The sequence below is a fragment of the Dermacentor andersoni genome, chromosome 10 (genome assembly GCF_023375885.2).
Source record: "Dermacentor andersoni chromosome 10, qqDerAnde1_hic_scaffold, whole genome shotgun sequence".
Classification (NCBI taxonomy): domain Eukaryota; kingdom Metazoa; phylum Arthropoda; class Arachnida; order Ixodida; family Ixodidae; genus Dermacentor; species Dermacentor andersoni.
In genome coordinates, this window is record NC_092823.1 from 121,728,715 (window position 1) to 121,750,835 (window position 22,121).

The window sequence follows — 22,121 nt, forward strand, 5'->3', positions numbered from 1 at the left end:
TGACAAATATCGGTGCTATGGCTGCCGCAGAAAAATACGAAACGGTGTCTACTAAGGCAACAGCAGTGCGCCAAGTGAGCGCGCGGTGGCGCGCGTCTTGTAGGTTGAAACCGTCATTCCTCGCGAGGCGCGACAAACGCAAGGCGCGCGGGCGCGAGCTTTCGCGTGCCGGAAGGCGCACATGCAGTTCGGCCTTTACAGATAATGCTCTCGCGGCATTTAAGCTTATGCAGCACACCAGGTCAATTGCGAACCTGCAAGACAGCGTTATGTATCCCTAGTTGATGTTGGGAGCAGGAGGTAGAGCTGCGCACGCAACATACTGCGCTCTCTCCTAAAAAAAACACACACACATATTTTAATTTGCTTTTGTGCACATTTCTTGCCTTCTTACCACTCCTTTCTGCAGTGACGACGGGCCGAAATTACGTACAATAAATAAATAAATAGTTGCGATACACAGCTGCTGGTGCTAAGATGCTCTCCAAACACGCTTATACCAATGCGCCAACACAAAGCCGTACTGCTTCGTGAGCTCTATACAAAGAGAGAAGGAGAGAGGTTTATTGCGCGAGAGGAGCTGAGCGGTCGAGCTGAAGCTGAGCTATGCTTTGTATACAATTCATCACAGTCGAAGATATCTTTCCTTTACCAAGTACAATCAAAGTCGGCGGCGGTAGATAATTCGTGGATAGGTCTTGCTCGTCCGATTCGACGCGGTAACGCTCCTCGACTATACCCGCGCGCCTTCCAGGGTCAGCGCGAAGCCACATCCCCCCAGCAGCGGATCCAGAAGATCTCGTCGAGCCACCCACACCACCCGGACTCGCCTTTCTACGACCCCACCGGGGCCCCGATGAAGCCCGTGGCCCGATTGACGGTCACGAGGCAGCGTATCTACGAGAAGTCGTGCGACGAAGACGTCGAGCCCAACACGCCGGCGCCGTTGGAGACGCCCTCTCCCGTCGACCTGAGGCGTGAGTGATATCAGCGCTTGCCGCGCGCAATAGGCTCCACCTGCTATGCGGCCTCAGAAAGCGTCCCTTGACTCGTAACTACTGTTACGGGGATGTTGGGAGTATAGACAGGCTGTACTTAAAATGTATGTACAAGCAGAGTCAACGGGGTTAAGATGGCTGACTACCAACAACACGCAGCAGCCGGCGTCTCGTAATCCTTCTTCTTCCTCTGTCTTTTTTCATCCTTCCATAACAATATTGCGTAACAAGTATAGGCGCCCTAGTGATGTTGTTTCTCTGGGTCTCACCCTTTCGCTGCGCTTTAAAAAAAAAAAAATGTCAGGATGGGTTCGATGACTAATCAAAGTCACGCTTACAGTAGGCGAGAACAGGCAATCGAAATACTCTTTTTTTTTTTTTTTGTAGCGAACCACACGAAGCCCACTATGATGCCAAGCAAATAAAAGGCAGTAGGCACGTGACGTCACCGAATGCCATTTTGTTGTCCTACTCACAGCCTCCGCTGTGCTGCTGGAAACAAGTGCATGGAGCTAAAGCTCGGCTTTGCGCCGTCCTGGCTGTGCAATATGGCGGCTTCGATGACGTCAGCGCATAGCCCCTGTAGGGCAAATCTATGTACTTAGTCGGAGCCCTGGGAGTGTTAGCCAGCGCCGCCAACGACATCCTTGTTTACTTTTTTGGGGTCTTTTTTTCTGTACTATAAACCTACCATTGGTAGTACGGCCGTTTGTGGCCATACGCTTGAGTCGCGCTGGCTTTCTTTTTTTTTTTTTTTTTTTTTTTTTTTACGGCTGTGAATGCTGTTGCACCCTCTTGGTGTGTATGAGATATGAAGTTCTCGCAGGCGATTTCTGTGACGTCATGTATTTTGACACCGTCTACTTGGGTTTAGTTCTGCTCGTTTGTTGACAAAGAAGGACTACACTGAATTAAAAAAAAAACCTAAAAACTAAAACAGGCACGAGAAAAATACTTTGTGGTCCATGACGTCAAAGGGACATCCACGGCGGCGTTGAGCTCTTAGCTAACAATTCACAGATGACCAGATAATTATCCGCCCTTTATTTTCTCCGCGACAGTGCAAAATAATTTGCACCCTTAAAGGTGAATAAAGGTGTAACTCATTTTATAAGTAACCCCGCTGCACATTTTTGGGTGTAAGGGTGTCAGTTATAGACATATTTGCACGTTTATTCCCTTTTAAGAATGTACTTCATTTTAGTGTACTATATTACAGCTTGCTTGTTAACTTGCCTGCCCCCTTAGTCATTTGTGCGCGCTGTAGTGTAATAAGTAATCATCAAGCCTTTCACGGGGTGCGAAATGACCACAGTGAGAGTTGTGGAGGAATACTGTTTTAGTTCTACTCCGTTGAGTGTTCTAGGCGATGATTTTTCCCTTTTTAAGGAATATATTCCAGTAATGCGCGGCGCCGAACTGGCTCGCATCTAGAAGCAAGGTAAGAGCATTTTTGGGACGGGAAGTAGTGGCCTTGGCTCGCACGTGACCCCAGTATAAGTTTCCTCACACTCCCGGCCTCGGCCAATGTGTACAGAGAACGCGATTGCGCCATGATTACTGCTATGGTGATTCCGTCCAACAACGAGAAACGTGCTCGAAAAATTAAAGCAAGATAACTGCGGTAAACTTCGATTTAGTTCATTGAAAAGCTTTCCACTGTTAAAGGCTAGCTACGTGTTCGACCTGAAGAAAACAAAAAATTAAAACCCAACAACTGGGGGGGAAGAAAAAAGAACAAGTCGCGCTAACGTTAGCCCTATTATGGACCATTGTAATACTGAGCGCCGCATCAATCATATCGATCTATTGTGCTCAACTGAATCGCAATATAGAGTGCAGAAGCGTTGTCTGTGTTGTTTTGTTTCTAAAGTGTGCATTCTGGTGTTGACCTTCCTCTATTTGTGTTCTTTCAAGCGACATTGGAAAATATATCCGGTAAGAAAAAGACAACGAATTTTTGACCACTTTTTTATTTCTGCATTACTGAGTGCTGGCCTGTGTATTTTTTTTCTGAAAAATTTGGCAATAAACTGAACAATGTTGACATCATGAATAACGTAGAGCTCGAATCGAGCTGGTGTTCATCGGTCAACACTTTGTAAAGAAAAAAATACATCGGTGTGTGTAGCGGACGTTTAAAGAAGTGTTTCAAAAAAGTTTCTTGAATGGAAACACTTAAAAATTAAACTTGCGTGTATCGCTCTATATACATTTATTTATTGGGGGAGGAAGGGGGAGATGATGTTACGTACCGTAGGTCGATATTCCACGCCAGAAAGCTAAATAGAAAAAAAAACCTAAACAGCTGACTGAATTAGTGTTTGCTAAGTACGCTTGCGTTTATGTAGCAAGGCATGCCAATGTTCTGAGAAAACCTGTCCGAAGGAACTAAGCGACCACGCAGACTTGACCATATCACAGCCAACACCGGTATATTTAGCCTGGTCGTTAGAATGCGAAACATGGATTAAGTTTTCTACAAGAATATTCGGCGTATGGATTCTTCAAGGACATATTCTGATATAATTGTGCGTTTGGAGGCTCAAGTTCTTCGAATCGTTTATTCGTATGAAATACCAAATGTTGGCAATCATGATGTCACCGGATAACCCACTTGAGCAGAATTGTGCAGTGATCAAACGGTGATAATCAAAGACGACATGAGAGCATTCCGGCAGTAAAGCACTCCTCTGTAACGTAAAACTTATTGTGCGCAACAAACAGGGACGAAGAATAGAAGAAACACAAGGACGAGCGCTCTCATGTCCTTGTGTTTCTTCTATTCTTCGTCCCTGTTTGTTGCGCACAATAAGTTTTAAGATGAATTTGTTCCAACTAGGCCGACTCGCAGTCTTGCTTCAGTTCTCCTCTGTAACGGTTGTGAACAGTACGGCTCAAAAACCTTTGGTGATGCCGTTGGTGACTTTATCTCTCAACCTCGCTGCAACATGGTGCTTATGTTTTTTATGGTCCTTGATTTGTATTATTTATTCGTTTAAGTACACCGCACGTGTTATGTAATCTACCTCATTGCTTTATTACGTTCACGTGGTTTCGCGTCTTCACCCGATCAGCCCTTCTACCAGCAGTTTCATGGAAATTAAAAAGTCATACAACCAAACAAATAGCAGTGATAACAAGAGTGACTGTTTGATCATTAAGAGCAGGCAATAGCAGGCAAACGCTTAAGTTCTTCCTTTCTTTCGCACTGCGCAAATAATGTATACCGCAGATTTAAAGAGGTCTATAATGGAACGGGACGAACGATTGTAACACATTTCGACCCAATCACAGAGATAGAAGAAAAAAAGAAACAAAGTAATGTCTGCCATCTCTTTCCCACATTCGCTAACAGAGCGACATACGAAACGAACAAACGAAAAGATGAAACACTTGGCTTAGGCTCTGCTTACAGCGTTCCTCAATCACCGAAAGTTGGGACTCGCGTTATATTATACACGGGGGGCCGGCGAGTTGTCTCTAGGCTACCGCAACAAAGACGGGATTAGGGGGAGCACAGCTGTTGCCTCAGGTGCGCGAACACGTCCCTTAATCCCTGCCGTAATCCCCCGGATGATTGCTTGCGTTCAAGAGCCCCTATACAGCGCAATCCAGAACGTCCCTCCCTATGCACTGCGACGAATATCATTAGTCTCATTTTTTTTTCCTTAGCTGACGTGGATTGTAGGGTACCTGATCTCTTTCCCTCGAGTTGATTAATTCTCGCGCATAAATTTTGCGCTCCCGGCAGAGAAAGACGGAGTGTGTGCCACGAACGCTTCGCGCTATTCATCGCAAAGCCTATATACGTCGGCGAGCATGCCCGGATAGGTGGTAATATCGTAATTGCGAGCAAGTAGCAAATTGTAAAAGAATCCGCCTTCCTTTTCTTTTTTTCTCCCCGCCCTTTCTTTATACCGTTTACGAGCACCGTATTTTTCTCGGTCATGTTATGATACCCTCAATACTCTGCTGTCAGTTCCAACCTTTAGATTAGGGCTTTGACACTTTTGTAACATTGTATCCAGCCGAAAGAGTAATGAGCAATTAGCACAACGATATCCCGTCAGCTTTTCTGAATGTGCTTAAGTCGAGTGTTATCATTACTCCTGTGGGACCTCACAGAATTACCGGACAACTTCTCACTATTATGTAATATTTTCTTTTTCTTGCAGTGGGTGTTTGCAAAAGGGGTATACTATAGCATTCACGGCCCGTACTCACTAAAGGGTTACGAGCAGATGTCATGGGCAATCGTGATGACGCTAATTTTATTAGCATGTTATTAGACAGTATGCCAATGATGCTAATGTTATTAAAGAGTATATATCTACGAAGGAAAAGCTATGAATGCGGCCTGATTGGCCGGCAAGGAAGCGCATTTGCGGCCCATATTTGCGCAGGCGAAAGCACTACGAGTGGATCGCAGCCTGTGGTCACCATAGCTGCGCGCGTATGTCGTGACCTCTCCATAACAGTTTCTCACCTCACAGCATGCTCGATATTGCAGGGCCTAATATTTAGTCAGTCGCTTATCGGAAGCGGCGTTCTTCGGTTTGGTTACCAGGCGACCAATATAGCCAATCACCTCTTACAATCAGTGCCTGACAAACCGGTGGCAACATGCACATTTTAGATGAAGCCGCAGGCGCGATACGTGTCGGCCATCACTGGGTTACAGGCACGCTGCTTCCGACTACCTGCTGCCGGCTACCCTTACTGCCAAGCATGTTCGCATGCGGCCGCCGCCAGATCGCGCTGCGTGACAGCATGAATGAGCCGGCGGTATACTGCATGCGCTCATGTGGGCATAGAGTTTCCTAGACACATCACTAGATGAAACTCTGGCGCCACTGTCTACGGGATCTGGAAGCTTGGCGGTTCGGCCACCACGGGAATGATGGTTAGTGCGTAGATTTGTCTAAACATCGTCCTTCGGGTTTCAAACGGCTCTGTGACTTTGCAAATCGGTCATTTTTGGCCGAAACATCACGTTGATTACAAAAGCCAGAATTCGCATAGATTGCGCGTGTGCGTGGCACATCGTTGCCTTTCGGGTTTAGGAAGATAGGATTGCTTCGAAATTGGGGCCCGTAACGGCAGATAAAGCAAAAATAACAAAGCCGCAAGAACGTCCGAAGCCACGAACACGAAGATCGGGCAAGCCCGTGTCCTAACCATAATTGCCACGGTTAGCTGAACGATCGCAGTGCTCTCTAGTAAATTTTTGTAGAAACATCTATGCATTGAGGCATAGAAGTTTCTTCCTCACGGGCACTGTGCCTGTGACTGACAGGCATAGTGCCTGTGACCACGCCGCTGGTTCACAGGCGCGCATGCCTGTGATGAACATGTAGCAGGAACACTTGCCAATCCATGGTATCCGCGGGCTAGCATAGTGATATCATTACCACTATAATAATAATCATCATTAAGATGTCGAGGAAGAACGTGCACGTTTGTGAGTACCAGAGCTATAGCTGTATCCTCGGTCCAGTGCGTAGCGCACCTTCTCGGTGTAGACGTATACGGGGAGCAATTTGTGGTGCGAGAAGGATGAGCCCTACAGGGGCCACCCAGACAGCCAATCAGCGAAGACGCGTGCACGATCTCATTTCTTTGCTTTTCTATTGTCACGGTGCACAGCCGAGTGTGCCGTCACCGAGTGGTCCAGCTTCGGGCCTTGCAGCGTGACTTGCGGACAGGGCGTGAGGACGCGGACGCGCAACTTCATCATGCGCGACAAGGCGTTCATGTTCAACTGCAAGACGCAACTGGTCGACCGGGAGGTGTGCGAGATGGACTGCGCCGGGTGAGTGGTGGCCTGCGTTATCGGAGGCATGCCCCTTCGCATCGCGACTTCCCAAAGCGATTAACAGACTTAGATGGGCTAGTTGGTTGCTGGCTTGACGGAACATGGTTGTATAACGGCGCGTTTTGAGGACAGGACGCAGAAAGAGTGCACGCGGGACATTCGCCAGACAGTCGTCGGCGACTGTCCTGTGTGCATTCTTTCTGTGTCCTGTCCTCAAAACGCACTGTTATAACCTTGTTCCATCAAGACTTCTAAAAATTATGTTGTGCACGTCCCTTCGCAACGTCCCAAAGATGCCACTGTTCTGTTCTGTCATAAACTAGTTCATGTGCAGAGATTGAGGCATGAAATGTTTCGTCTACTGCGTTGCTTTCAGTTCTGCAGGAATTACTTAAACGTGATCAGTTCTATACCGCAAGGATAGCTTCCCTATTGAACAACTTGTCCATAGTAAAGTGAGAAATACTTAATTGTCTTAAAACGTTGCAAATATATAACCTTAAATTTGGCATGGCGCAATGAGTTTCTCTGTTCCACACATTCCTGGTGAGTCTGTTGGCTTCCTCGTAAGCACGTGGGCTAATCTAACGTGACTATACAGCCACCCACTGAAATAAGGTACACCCGAGTTTTTGTCCAGTGGCGCTCTCGAAAAGTAGCATTGCTATCTGATTAGTAAGCTTTGTCCTTTTCTTCTTATTCTGGGAATTCTGGCAAACTAGAATTGTGACTGTGGCGAGAGGTAATGATGCTTTTCATGCGCGAAATAACTACGGTACATATGTCACACGATATTTATTGTACATAAGAGTTGGGCTTATTACTGCAAATGTATACAAAGAAACACAGTATCATTTTATTTTGGACGCATATGTTTTATTATTGTAGACGTGTGTGAAAATGTAGTAGTCTGGGGCCGTATTCACAAAGACTTTTGTTTGTGAGAACTTTTTCTGATTGGTCGGCAGCCGTCGCTAAGGATATATTGGCTGTCCGTGTTCGATCATTTTTGTTCTTACGAGCTTTACTAGCGTAAGAACATTTCGTGAATACAGGCCCTGATTCCCTGAATTCACTGTCTGCCACATAAATGGCAGCTCGAAGTTCCTCAAGAGTATAGGCTCAATTTTTCTCTTTTTTTCGAGCCTTTGCATTGCCTCAGTATGTGTGGATAGAACAACATTGACTTGGTTATTCCGCGATTCTAAGCTTTCACGAAACAAGAAGTAAGACGGTGTCCAATGGTAGTGTTCGCCGGAATATTTTTCCGCCAGCACAAGCAGATCGTTGCAGTCAAAAACTCGAAGTATGTCAGTGGAAAGAAACGCTTGGCACAGCAGCAAGCAGGAGGATTGGCCAAAACAATCAGGGGTGCATAAGTGTGTTACCTGACTGTCAGGGAAAACACGGGGAAGGCGGGAGATGGAAATTCAAGACAATGAGCGAAACGAGAACAAGGTAAAAGCGGGAGCCAACAGTGGATTTGTCTTTTTCAAGGCCCAGTTGACAGTCCACTTGTCGAAACGTTGGCTGCCGTTTTTACCATGTTCTCGTTTCGCTCATCGTCCCACATGACTGTCAGTGTGACAAATAGCTAGCTGGAAGATCCGATACGCCACATGTGCTTAATGAAGCTTGCGTTGTTCCGTAGTTTACCGTTATGCGGGCTTTGACAAGTTGCATGTGACGTCACAAATGGCATGTGCAGGCTTCGTGTCATTTGCACGGCCCTCTATGTCTCCCAGCATGGTATTATTTACCGAATGTCTTATTACAAAATTTGTTATTTACAAGCTATTTCCACGTTTCTGTGCGCCTAAATTTTAGAGTTACGTGAGGGACTCGCTCCAACTGCGATGCAACTATTTGACAGGGCAAAAGAAGAAGAAGAAAATGCACTATTCGAAACTGCCGCTTTTTACATAGAAGCAGTTTCTATATTGCATTCACTCTAATTAAAAATGATTTTCATTTAGGACCAAAGAGTTACTTAATGTAGAAATTATTTTAACGTACAGGTAACTTCTACTTAAAGTTACTGCCCAGTAATCTGCCACAATTACTCACAGGGGACCCTGATCATAAGGCAAAAACTTACATAAGGATAAAAGCGGATTGGAATTCATACGGCAGGCCTTACCAAACTCTCACTGGGAGCGCACTACTGTGGTTGAAAAGCTCACATTCATTGCACTCTGCTCGTGCTAACATATGAGGCACAAACTTAGAGACTGACGAAGTAGCTCGAGAACAAGTTTACTATCGCGCAAAGAGCGATGGAACGAAAAATATTAGGGGTAACGTTAAGAGACAGGAAGAGAGCGGCGTGGATCATGGAACAAACGGGAATGGCCGATATTCTATTTGACATTAAGAAGAAAAAAAGTGGAGCTGGGCCGGCCATCTACCGCGTAGGGTAGATAACCGGCGGACCATTAGAGTTACAGAATGGGAACCAAGGGACGGAAAACGCATTCGTGGACAGTAGGAGATTATCTAGGTGGGGTGATGAAATTAGAACACTTGCAGGCCCAAGTTGGAATCAGCTAGCGGAAGACAGGGATAAGTGGAGATCGCAGGGCGAGGTCTTCGTCCTGCCAGTAGACATACGAATAGCATGGTGATGATGATGATGATGATGATGATGATGATGATGATGATGATGATGAATGTGACACTGAAGCTTTAAAAAGGCAATTGTGGTCAGAGTGGATGTGGAGAGTGGTCAGCGTGCCATTTATAGCAAATGTGAATTGTACCCTGTACTTTCACCCTAATTTCCTTCCGTTCTTTTTCTTCTTTTTCTTTACAAACTGTACCTTTTACCGAAATCTGTGCTTGATTGTTGTATTCAGTCGTTTTTATTGCGTTGACATATCATGTGTGAATTGTATCCCCCCCCCCCCCCCTATGTAATGCCTTTCGGGGCCTTTTCAAAATAAATAAATAAATAAATGTGTGTGCATAGATGGGGAGCACCCCCTTTCATGCGCCGAGCGCACATTCTCACGTGACTTACCAGGGGCGTGAGCTGCGAGACGACTCCGTGGAGTGAGTGGAGCGAGTGCAGCGTCACCTGCGGCAAAGGCGTGCGCATCCGGCAGCGAAAGTACAAGCAGCACATGGCCAGGAAGCGCTGCACGCTCGATCTCATGGAGAAGGAGATGTGCGTCGCCGACATGCCAACCTGCAAGGACGCCCCCGAAGTGGTGCGTGTGTCTTTTCCACTCGCTGCTGTCACAGCACGTTCACACCCTATGGGGAAAAAAAGAAAAGAAAACATGGGCCCCGTATATAGCCACTACAAGTGAACATGCTGGGCCCCACATAAGAACCCGGCCGTGTACATGTTTTTTTTTCTATTTGATTAAAAATCCGTATACGTATTTTTCTTTTGATAGGATACCCATAACGTTCAAATGGAGGTCATATGTAACTTGCTCGTATTAGCACAGCAAGTTGGGGGAGTTGGTGACTGAACATGTTTCTAGGGGTGGGCAGCACAACCCGGATGAAGGACAAAAGGAAGTGGATGTCCACTTCATTTTGTCCTTCGTCCGGGTAGCGAACATTTGAGACGGTAAAATTTTTATGTAGGATCATTAGACATGGGGTGTATAATTTTTCTTTTGGGTTTGGGACAGATTCAGATTATCTTACTATAGCCTGAGACGCTAGCCAAGCGTTCTCTTTCAGAATGAGTCGGACAGAGTGAAACTGTGCCGCATCTGTTCTGCTGCTTATGACTTGTGAAAACACATGTACTGCCTGAATAAGTTTAATGAACCACGTCCTTTTTGTTGCGCCAAACTTCAGTGCACAGAAGCACTGACCTGTGTGCAATAACAGAAATATACTATGCAACCCTAATTTAACATTTTAAAAACGCACATTGAACGGGCAGAGGAGCCTTGACACAACCCATATATAGTACTTTATCACAGATTCCAACGAATTTGAATCGATCGGAGAAATAAGTGTTACATTTCGATGTTCACAAGATGACCCAGAGTCCTTCAAACCAATGCTATTCCCACATCGTGCGAGCAGACAATTGTCACGATCACTCTATTCAAAGAAGAGATTACTAAGTCACATTTTATCCATAGATGAATTTTGATGTGTATAGATCGTTTGAAGACAGAGAGTGCACATGAATCACAGTCTACGAACACGGAATGAACAGCCTCAATATCTTCCGGCGGTGGCACATCCCTCCTCCCAAAATACGTAACAATTGCGTACAAACGTGGCTATATGTCCCACGTTATAATTAAATATATATGTATCTCACTGCAAGCAACGGAAATATAAGAACTACATCACTTCGTTGCTCGTAAGGTCATGCAGGGTTGTTGTTTTTTTAACGATTCTGAACCTCTCATTCGTGTGAGCAGAGCATTGCCACGGTCACCAATGAACAGTGATGAATGACCATTCATCTATAGTATACCGCTGCAGCGTATAAATCGTTGACGACAGATGATACTCTCGGAGCTGAGCCCGAATACGCAGGAATCAGTGATGCCAACACGTCCCCGCTGAGGTACGACTCCCCAACTTGTTCCTTTTCTGGCCGCGCACAAACACTCGCAGCTGGACCCAAACTGCGCGGTGACCCAGTGGGCGGAGTGGTCTCCGTGCACGGCCACCTGCGGCAAGGGAATCAAGGTCCGCACTCGGGCCTACCTCAACGCCATGGCGGCCGCCATGGCCATGTGCAACGTGGAGCAGATTCAGAAAGCCCCCTGCATGGCCGAGAACGCTGACTGCAAGATCGACAGCCAGGAGGCGCACGGTGCGTAAGGGAATTGTGTTGGACTAGAATCACTGCCCTCACAGACGGGCTTAAGAGAGCACAGGCGGCACACGAGTTGGCATAGATTCATAGCGGTAAGAGCAGCGCCAACTTTATACCGGCGTCATACGGCGCACTTTCGATCGCGATGGAGCCTGATTGGCTCCTCTGCGCAGGCTGAGGAAGGGAGTCAATCGCGATATGAATTCCATCCATCTCGGGCTCGATCGTGATCGAATGTGCCCCGTGTGACAAATACGAAGAAAGAAGTGCTAACCGACGGTGATGTTCTTTCTTACCATTTGTAAAGATTAGTTCTAAAGTTCTAATGAGCCCATCTGGTGAAGGCGGTGCATGATGAGCATTGCAAGAGCACCAGCCCAAGGTTCGAAGCATCAAATCATATCTAATTGACGCTTCGAAGCCGCTACGGGTCCCTAGTTCAAAACAAAGAGCAACGCGAAAGGGTCGGACTAATTGTGGGTTAGGTGTATGTGGCGCAGTGTGCTGGTGTATATATCCCGAGAAGGTTAACCCGCCTCCGGATTATCGCGCATGTTGTCGGCTGGATAAATAATAACTCTAAGAGCAGACTTGAAGACAAGCGCTTCTTTGTCGTGCTTACGCCTGCGGAATAGAAATTACATGCCTTGCGTCTTTCAAACGTATGCGAATGCTCGTTTTATTTTGATCATCCTTGAAAAGTTGCGCTCTTCTTCGGCCGTGCTTAGATGGGCTATAGTTGGTTGCTGTCATTCTGAAGCATGTTTAGTAAGGTGCGTTATTTCTATAGTTGGTGGATACCAAAGAACTGGTTTCCAGTAGCAACAAAAACGTAAGGGCACCATGGCATAACAGAACCGCGTTTCGCGGGCTCTGAATTACCTTTTTTTACGTAAAACTACCGGCAACTTTGTCAAGCTCTTACCACCTTTGCAGTTCGAGTTTCCTTTACTCTAAGCAATCCTGAAATGTTTTATTTCTATACTTTTACATGTGAATTGTTCTTTCGTTTAGTGATTTTTGTTTGCCTTTAACTGCGATTCTGGTAGAGCGGGCACTTCTTAAGCCAAACTTCCCATACTGCCACATCTAATAAACAACAGAACAGACTTTTTTTTCTGTCTTTGGAGCCTTTACTTGTTTTTTTTTCTTGTTGTTGTTATTTTGCTGTGAAACATGTTACTAGCACCGCTGAACCGGACACAAGGCCGTAGACATCAGACACGTGTAGCACATCTTCGCCCTCAGGGCCTTCGCCCTGTATTTGATGTAACCACTCCCCTCTTTAATGCCTCTGGCCCTGAGGGTGCACGAAATAAATAAATAAATAAATAAATAAATAAATAAATAAATAAACCCGACCCAACTGAAGCCAATCCTTTTTCGGTATCCAGATTGAAGCCTCTTGCCCCGCTCAGCTACTGTGGCAAACGTTTCACAATGGCGACACGCTGTAGAGTAGCTGTGAGGTGGTATATGTTCTCTGTGGAGTGGCTGTGAGCATTTGTATACTAGATTACGCGTGCCGTACAGCTGGCAATGTCCCTCGCAGAAATCTGCCTGCTGCCCAAGGACATCGGACCGTGCCGGGGCTACTTTCCGCGCTGGTACTACGACTCCACCAAGCGGATGTGCCTGCAGTTTGTATACGGAGGATGCCGCGGCAACAGGAACCGATTCGAGCGATATGCTGAGTGCAACAAAATGTGCGAGGTCACAATATCACGTGAGCGCTCACATGCACAACACCTTTTCGCCACTCTGTCGTTCGCTGTTTTTCTCTCCTCTCGCTCTCTCTCTCTCTCTCTCTCTTTCTCTCTGCCTCCTTGTTGGATTACACTTTAGCAGCTGATTAGTTTAATGTGTTTACCGGCATGTACATTTTGCTAATAATTAGCAAAGCCTGCTTCATACGTTCTCTGTCCATAGCCGTCGCCTAGTTTTACACGTTTTAACAGCGCGAATTTAATACTGCGTTTTAGCACAACTCGATTCATGTCCGTGGACCATACGTGTTTTCCCATATATAACGTCTTTCTCGTAGCATTCTATTTCACTGATTGTGAACAAGGATTAACTGCATGAAAAAGTGCGCTTCCCTGTGACAGGCGCCACCTAAACAAATAATTTTAAAGAACTCTGTAGTATTTAAAGTATTTTAACATCTTGAGTCAACAAATGTTGCGGTGCTCGTTCCTCATCAGGGAAACTGTACACGGGATGTTGACAAGGTGTGTTCAAATCGCATCTTCAAACAACACGTTCAAATCGATGGAAGCGCCCCGTTTGTGGTCACTTCTGACTCAGGGCACGCAGTCTAACGTTGTACAGTTAAATGGCCTCCTATACCAACAGCGCCGCTACGTCGGACACTGTTCTATCGCGAGTGATTTGAATTTCCAAACGTTTGTGCGGCCCCTTGAGCCGCCATCTTATCTGCAGGTAAGCCATATCTTGGACGAAAACAAACGTGGCGAAGTCTATGGTAATCTGTAAATTTATATCCTTCTTTTTTTTCTGCTTGTCCCTGCTGTCTACGGTTGGTATTACTAGTCACATCGCAAAAGATCTATTAATTATGCAAAGACCAGAAGCACTCGCTTATAGCTTGTAAGAAGGCAATATTATAGTTACAAATGACAGCACTTCGTCGTCTGCCATTGACTCGAGAGACTATAGTTTTCAGTGTTTCAATACGAACAAAGACGCATATACTGCTACATGTGGCTACAAGTGTGCAAAAAAAAATTAAGCAACGTATCAGGGTTAGCTATTTCAGTTTGCTTTATCTGTGTGCCAAAATAAACTCTTACTAACGACAGTGAACGCGCAACCTGAACTGACATTTCCATATGTCAACAAAGCTTAGTTTAAGTACACCCTGACTTAGCCGAGCGGGCGTATAGGGGAATCAATAATACTTTACCGTGTGTCCCAGCTAACCTTACAGCCGAGCTGCTCAACGAACAAAAGAAGATTTAGAACACACGGTGCAAGATACAATTATGAGAGCTACGATGTTCGGTCGTCAGCGTTACGACAATTGAACACCTAAGGTCTTGAAATCGTATCCCGCACCATGTTTCTTTAACCATTTTTTTTTTCGTTGAACACCTTGGCTAACGTTAGCTGGGACACCCTATATATAATGGAGCTTGTACCATTGGGAAAGTTCATAAATCCCTTCGCAGCTTCATTTACGCTACACACCTACATTCCACATGTTCTCTATGTTTGGTTTTGATGGCTAAGATTGCGACACTAGTCCAGCTGTCAGATATCAGCTAACACATAGAAAGAGCTACATTGTTAACTCGCTGAAAACCTTTTCTCAGCGAACGCCGCACCGAGTCTGCGCAAGCTGCTCCATTTAGTCTCCTGTTGTTCAGAGCCCTAAAAGCGCCAGTCTAACGCGATATGTCTCAAGGCCGTGTGCAGTGTGTGTAATTTTATAAGCCTCCATACAGTGGCGATGCCCGTAAGGTGTTAACATTAAAGAACACTTGAAGCAAAGATTTGGGGTAAGAAACGAAATGTATTTCAAGAAAAAGACTCGTGCGATGCACCCAGCGGCGTTTTAAAGATCCATTTTGCGCTTTGTTGCTGCAGAAGAAAGGGAGGTCTTTCTGCTCGGTGTGTTAAAAAGAAGGGAAAAATGTAAGAAGCATAGCGTTCTAAGTGTTCACGCAGCTGTCTTTGTGCATGACTACAATCTCTTCGGACAAAGCTCATGCTCGTAAGTCTATGGTCACGTGACCCAGATATCCCTTTCTTTGTTTTGTTTTTTTGCCGTTGCTCCTATACCTCACTTAATTTTTTGTCTGTTTCTTCTCTCTTTTTTTTCGTCTGCTCTTAATTCATGCGACAGTCGTCTGCTCTTTTTTCATGCGACAGTCGCCTCCATTCAGAGCACCGGCAGAAGGCACGCCGTCTGCGTGACAGACGAACGCCCCCAAGCGGGAGGACATTGGGCGACGTCACAAAGAATATTTTGGAGAGCAGGCGCAACAAGAAAACACTAGCGGTGATTTAGCCGAAAAATCTCGCTCGCAGCTCTTGAGATCTGGTCACGTAGCATTAACCAAAATAATTCCACTTTTTTCTCCTCTTCTGTAGCTTCTTTTCATATTCTCTAGTCGACGTATTGTTCCATCATTACTTATGCGGCGTAAAGTAGATACTCTTTCCTCTTCATTGTTTACTTAAGTATTTTCGACTGTGACGCAGTCGTCAAGGCACCGAGATTCAAGTTTCAAGTTTATTTGCTTTACTAATACAATTTGCCTTACAAATATGCAAGCACCTGTTAGGACCCATAACCAACAGGCATAGTGGTGTGTCTAAGGCAAAAATACGCTACATTCTTCGACGGAAGTGTTAAGTTAAAGAGACAGAACAGTGAAATCCTCTAGTAAACAAACAGTTTCTCTCCCATGACGACAAAGTGCAAACATATAACAAAAAATGCATAAAAAATGTCAGACCACGCAAGCCTACATGTATATAATATGACACAGTTCGCACTTAATTGCAAAGTAATAAACAGAACACGCATGTTAGCGAAGCAGGCTGTGGCACCCTCTGTGTGGGCTTTAAAGAATGCTCTTGTGCAACAACTAATATCGCACAATGTGGCCACTTAAATCTAACTGCGTAAAAAAACTAACACTGCGAAATGAAACTTTTGTTTTCGCATAGACGTAGTTTTCTGAGCATTAGTATTCAATGTACTTCAGCGTCCTTCTCGCCCACGTGCTAAACTTCAACATGATCATTTCAACGTCGGCGTTAAAATGTCAAATAATGAACTGCACCGTGCTTAGTTGTGTTGCCGCACAAAGCGCCAGTGTTACATTTGTCATGCGCCATCGCTTCCAGAAGCACCAGGTGAAACGGTTCACACAAAAACATTTTGTCGAACGTCGTGTTTAAAACAGCTTTCGGAATTCCACGCACAAAGCCCACGCCTGTGTGAGTTGAACGAACTCAAATGCGCACCGTTTATATAAAACACTGCTTAGTGCCGTACACAGAAGCGCCCTCTCTCATACACTGCGATAGAGAATTCACATTCCGCACGTTTCAATTTATTAGTACTGTCGGCTCCGCCATGGCTACTACAAAGGTGATAGAGCAGAAAACTAACACGCAGGGGGCTTTAGCTTTCGGTTCCAAGTTACCTATTATAAAATTTTGTCCTGTTATTTTGTACTTTACATTTTGCTACCCGGTTCTTGACCAATGACCGGAGTGGGTAGGTGCCAGTACTTCCAGTGATCTACATCAGTTCCCACTGCACCAACAAAGCAAATGCGTGCGTTTCACCGCCAAACCATTAAAATCTAAAGCGAGGGCTTAACAATGGCTGAATCTCAAGGGGCGGTGGTCTAATAGGTTTTTAGGGCGACAAGATGGCGCGACGCCGTCAGGAGGCGAGGGTACCATGGCTACGTGACAGAAACAGCACCCCCGCTACACTAAAACCTCCTTATTAGGTTGTTGGCGGGGTACGTGGATCCATTGTACGCGCTGAGCGACGTAGTATATATAACGGACAATGGCAGATGAGCGGCTATAGACTTACAGGCCGAAAGAAAAAAGAAAGGGACCTGTTAATTTTCAGTAAAAACACACATGCAGAGGTGTTAGGTTTGCGAGCAGGCAGAAAAAAAAAAAGAATCTGTGGTTTTCGCTTGCCCCAGTGGCGGCCTTGCAAGCGACGACGCATCCCATCCTCAAACTCAGCAAGACCGCGAGTTTCTCCATCAAGTCCCCACATCTCTTCGAACGCCCTCATGGCGGTCAACACACACCGGCCGCGTCGGATACGGAAGGGCGATCATCCACGTCGTCATCCCTGACGACGACGTAGAAGCGCTAGAAGCTATGGGATCAGGAAGCACGACGTGGCTACCACGTTTTGACGTCACTGTTGGTGGTGACTGCACTCCGCCAAAGGTCCGCTCTCCGAAATTTCGCCCTATCTGCGGTCTCCGCGTACATTTCGCCAATTCCGCGCTTGTGCGCGCCGAAAAAGAGAAAAACGTACTGCGCGCCAACTGTTTTGGCATGCGTTAAGCGGCTATGGCTTAAGCGGTCAGCCAATACATTTCGTTTAATGGCAAGAGGGCAGGGAATTCTTCGCGACTAGATTGTTACGGTGAATTTGACAGGACCGTGTGCGCAAGAGGGAGAAGAAGAGGAAGTGGTAGACTATCCACTGGAGCTGTGATCTTTGTGCCAGCACGTTTGCTACTAATTTCTTTCCTATGTAACTAGCTGTACATACGTTTGTGCGTCGGGCTTCCTCTTCGTAACAATATAGTTAAATCTGAGCTACTTATAAGGCGGACATGCGCATTGGCGAGGTTTTAATGTATTAGGCGTCTCACAACGTTGGCGGGACGAGGGGACAACGTGAGCGACGTTGCAGGTGTCGCCCTTCCGATAATGCACGACATGAAATATATAGTGCAGTGAAAAAAAACCGGCGGTATTTGTAGCTTGAAGTTTTGATGCCCGTTCCGCTGCAGAGCTTCAGACCACTGTATATATGCGCAAGCTTCCAGTCGAATGCTGTAACGTTCGTGTGCGTTCGACGCCCATTGTATAGGCGGAACGCTGCTTTTCATTGCTGCACTGCAGAACCGAATGAGCAGAGTGGGGCGGCGAAGTGTCCACGTGACTTTGTCGTTTTTCTTCCGCAGCCAAACGCACCGGGCGTCAGACCCGCCTCTCTGGCAACCTAGCTGCTAAAGCGACATGCTCAGACTGCGCGTGCGCCGTGAATACTGAGACATCACGACGGCGACGGCATCCCGAGTGCCCGCATAACTACTATAGTAATAATAATTTTCACATAGATGCACGTCCGAGGGACGCCTGCATCAAATGGTTGTATAAGGAAGATTTTCGATCGATTGAATTTTTTTTAGAAAAAAGAAACGCAGTATATCACGAGAACTGTTGGGCCAATAGGCCTAAGCTGTAGTGGAAGCCCTTAATCACATACATTGGCAAATCATTCTAACAGACATGATGAATATTTAAGTTTAACAGAAATGAGCACAATATAAAATATATGACTTTTGGAGTTAGAACTTAGCGAACAAGAGGCCTTTTACTTCATCTAAGAAGTTCCCAGCAACTTTATCACACCTCTTGAAACTGCAAATTTGTCTAATGCCCGAAATCTCATATAGGGTAAATTTTGTGTTTTTGGCTATAATTTCTTTCCTTCAGATTTTGGTTGCACTGTTACGCTTCAACGTTCTGTTTTTTTTTTTTTTTTTTTCATTTGCGAACAAAATAAGAGCGTTTCTCCGACCAAAAGACTGCGAAAATGATTGTAATTGCATCACGTTAGCTCTAGCCTTATTTTTCCATTCATGATCTGCCGATGATGATCGCGGCACCACGTTTAGCCTGGACGGTGAGCTTTCCTGCTGTAAGTACAAGCAAGTTCGAGCCCCGGCTGGTCAAGCCGGTAGAAGCTCATTCTCCAATTTCGACTAGTGCACAGGCCAAGGCTATGTTTCTTACATCTGAAAGGCAGACAGATGAAAAGGCGTTGTCTCGCTGTGTTCAGAAGCAAGGCCCAAAATGAGTCCGAGTCTCTCAACAACAACATTTGGTGCCGTATACCCGAAAAAACAAACACGATTTGCTTTACGCACTGTTGTGGTTGTACAGCTACTTCTATAGCCGTCCATGGGATTCACCAAGGGGCACAAAGACTCTGAGGAACTCGCCCAAATCACAAGCGAGGCTTATTTGTGAGGGTGAAGTCATCCTGTGAGAAACTCGCCCAACTTAAGGTATTCTTACCGTGAGAAGCTCTGTACAGGAAGCTCTCAGGGATTCTGAGGGTGTCACCTTCTCAGAAGGAGAATTTGAAAGTGTTGCTCTTCTAGAAAGGCTAGTCTACATTCTGGGCAAATTTCATGCGAACTGATCGCAGCTGCAATAGTAATTAGAATCTGTAAAACCTTTCAACTTCGTTTTTCTATCATTTTTCACCCTCAAAGTGTTTTTGTAAATGTTCACGAAAATTCTTGTATTTAACAGGACTCAGTCTCGGTCAAATTTAGCATGAATATGCCCAAGGAATAGCAGAATGCAAGCATTTAGGCTTTAATGTCATATGCATGAATTTTGGTCATGTCCAATATAAGAAACTATTCGTCAATGTTCTCAATAACTAAACCGAGATCACCCATATTTTTTCACGTAATAAAGCAAGAAGAGAATAATTTTTATCTTGCTTGCACTGGAATCATTTATAAGGAGCAGTTTCGGTTTTATTACAACACGTTCTTAGGCCTAACGTGAAGCCCCGAGCTTGCACAAGTGACTGAACTTTTACCTCTGTCCCGATAACATAGTGATAGACGAGAAACATACTTAAAATGCGGGATTGAACTCTACATTCTGTACAAGGTTCATCCAGTTAGCTTCATTATGAACGAAAGTTGATCGCATGAAGCGCACGTGCCCTCAAAGTTTTGCAAACGCTTCACCGTATCTGATGCAAGTGCTTCGTTATATAGCCGGGGTACTTTCGGACGCTTTGCTATATCACAGCTTAGCACTTCTATAATCTCCGCTGTATCGAATGGATGCTCCTGCATATTGCGCGTGCTCCGCTCAATACGATCGATCTGCATTTCCAGAGTATGTTCGCTGCCAATGCCTAGATATCTAAACGCGTGGTTTCTTGCAGAGGCTATAGGAAGTGTTCAGTTTCCATTGGGTCAACAGGTGAATTTCATTCGCGTTTAAAAGTATACATTAAAAGAAAACGAGGAAAAATACCCAGCGGTTTCGCCAGCTCGACGAGTTCTCAACTCCGAATGCATGTAGGCGCTCCGGGGCCTCCATTTGTAACGATCCATTTCATTTTCCACTCTCATTGCCATCCGTTGCGCTGAGCGACCGACGCTAGCGATAACGGTGGCGATCGATTAAGTCAGTGGAGAATGGGAGACATTAATAATAAATAAAATGAATCGCTACAAAATACCGCTCCGAATCACTCGTGGCGCCCAAGCCAATGACCAAGGACGACTAATGGACGAAATGAACGATAATAATAAACTCCAATGATAGTTCAAGCCTATAGTGAAGGGTAAAAATTAATAGAAAATGAAATGGGTCGCTACAAAGTAGAGTTATCTTGATCGCAGTTTCACATGCTGTTTCTTTTTTTCTTTTTTTCTTTTTTGGTCACAAAGCATTTTCAATGTGCTCGCCCGTTTCTTACATATGGCTTGCAGTTAATGCGCTCCGCCGTTTGCTGCGCTGCTTATCATATTTTTATCTTATCTCTTGTCAACGCTGTTTGCCACCTGTTGCTTCTCGCTCTGTCGCCACCTCCTTTTTGCCCTGTCGCGTGCTGTTTTCATTGTCTGCCGCTTGCCTCTTGTGCGCGTCTGCCTCTGTCGCAGAGATAACGCAAGGACTCCTGTCGCCTTCGGCACTGGGCCAAAGCTACGCCATGAAAGACACCACTCTGCACGTGGAAAAGGGCCTTGTCTGTGGTCTGTCTGCTCGCCTATGTCACTCGCGGCCGCTGCTTGTTGCTTTTCATGCGAAAGCATTATACGCCCCACGAGGCAGAAAAGCCGGCGTTGTATAGGGAACGAGTGGTACTAAATTGACATCGTCGGGGACGTCATCAGCGTCTTGTACGACGTCAGTAGTAATACAGAATTAAAGTGAGAACAAGTTAGAGTAAGGTGACTTGAGGTGGAGTTCAGTGAATTAAGGTCAAGTAAAGTTAATGAAGGTGGATTAAGGTAGGTTTAGGGTAATACAGATTACAGCAAGATGGATTAAAGGGGATTAAGGTTGGTACAAATTAGAGCAAGGTGGATTAAGATGGATTAAGGTTTGTACAAATTAGAGCAAGATGGATTCAGGTGGAGTTCTGTACTACACGTGACAATGTACAACGTCACGTATCGTTGACGTAACCAACTAATTAGAGAAGTCATAATGCTTTCGCATTCAAATCACGTAAGGATACTTAAGTGACTGACAATTTTTTTTTGTACACCATGCTTGAGTGCACGCTTGACGCTTGGGCGCGCGCTTGCCACTTGAGCACATGATCACATGCACGGAAGGCAGACACAAGGAGTTAAATGAATACTAAATAGCAGTGGATCGCACTGGACAAATACGAGCAAAATAAAAAAATAACGCCGATTAACATGTACTGTGGTACGAAAAAAAAATTAAAAAATCAACATACCCTACCGCAGATTGGATGTAAAACTTATTACGAGGACTGCATACTAAGCAAGAAACAGTGAAATGCCAATATATATATATATATATATATATATATATATATATATATATATATATATATATATGTATGTGTGTGTGTGTGTGTGTTTGTGTGTGGCGTTGATATGCGGCATGGAATGTCACATCAGCGCCGCGACATCTTCGTCACGCGGCACCCTTTACTCTAACCTCGACAAAAGCTTACCGATGC

At 45.3% G+C, this 22,121-nt stretch overlaps 1 protein-coding gene across 6 annotated transcripts in view; it reads left to right on the top strand.

The window, feature by feature from the left end:
• Nucleotides 1-22,121, top strand: part of LOC126544902 (spondin-1-like) — a 189,656-nt gene that overhangs the window by 158,524 nt on the left and 9,011 nt on the right. For 3 of the 6 annotated variants that reach the window (XM_055077909.2, XM_055077911.2, XM_072285020.1), the window contains 7 exons: nt 755-977; nt 2,916-2,936; nt 6,648-6,813; nt 9,839-10,025; nt 11,413-11,614; nt 13,170-13,343; nt 21,064-21,156. In XM_055077909.2, the coding sequence (XP_054933884.1) occupies nt 755-977; nt 2,916-2,936; nt 6,648-6,813; nt 9,839-10,025; nt 11,413-11,614; nt 13,170-13,343; nt 21,064-21,156 (1,066 nt within the window). The remainder of the gene's footprint in view (nt 1-754; nt 978-2,915; nt 2,937-6,647; nt 6,814-9,838; nt 10,026-11,412; nt 11,615-13,169; nt 13,344-21,063; nt 21,157-22,121) is intronic. The other 3 variants (XM_055077912.2, XM_055077910.2, XM_050192444.3) reach the window with 3 other exon arrangements.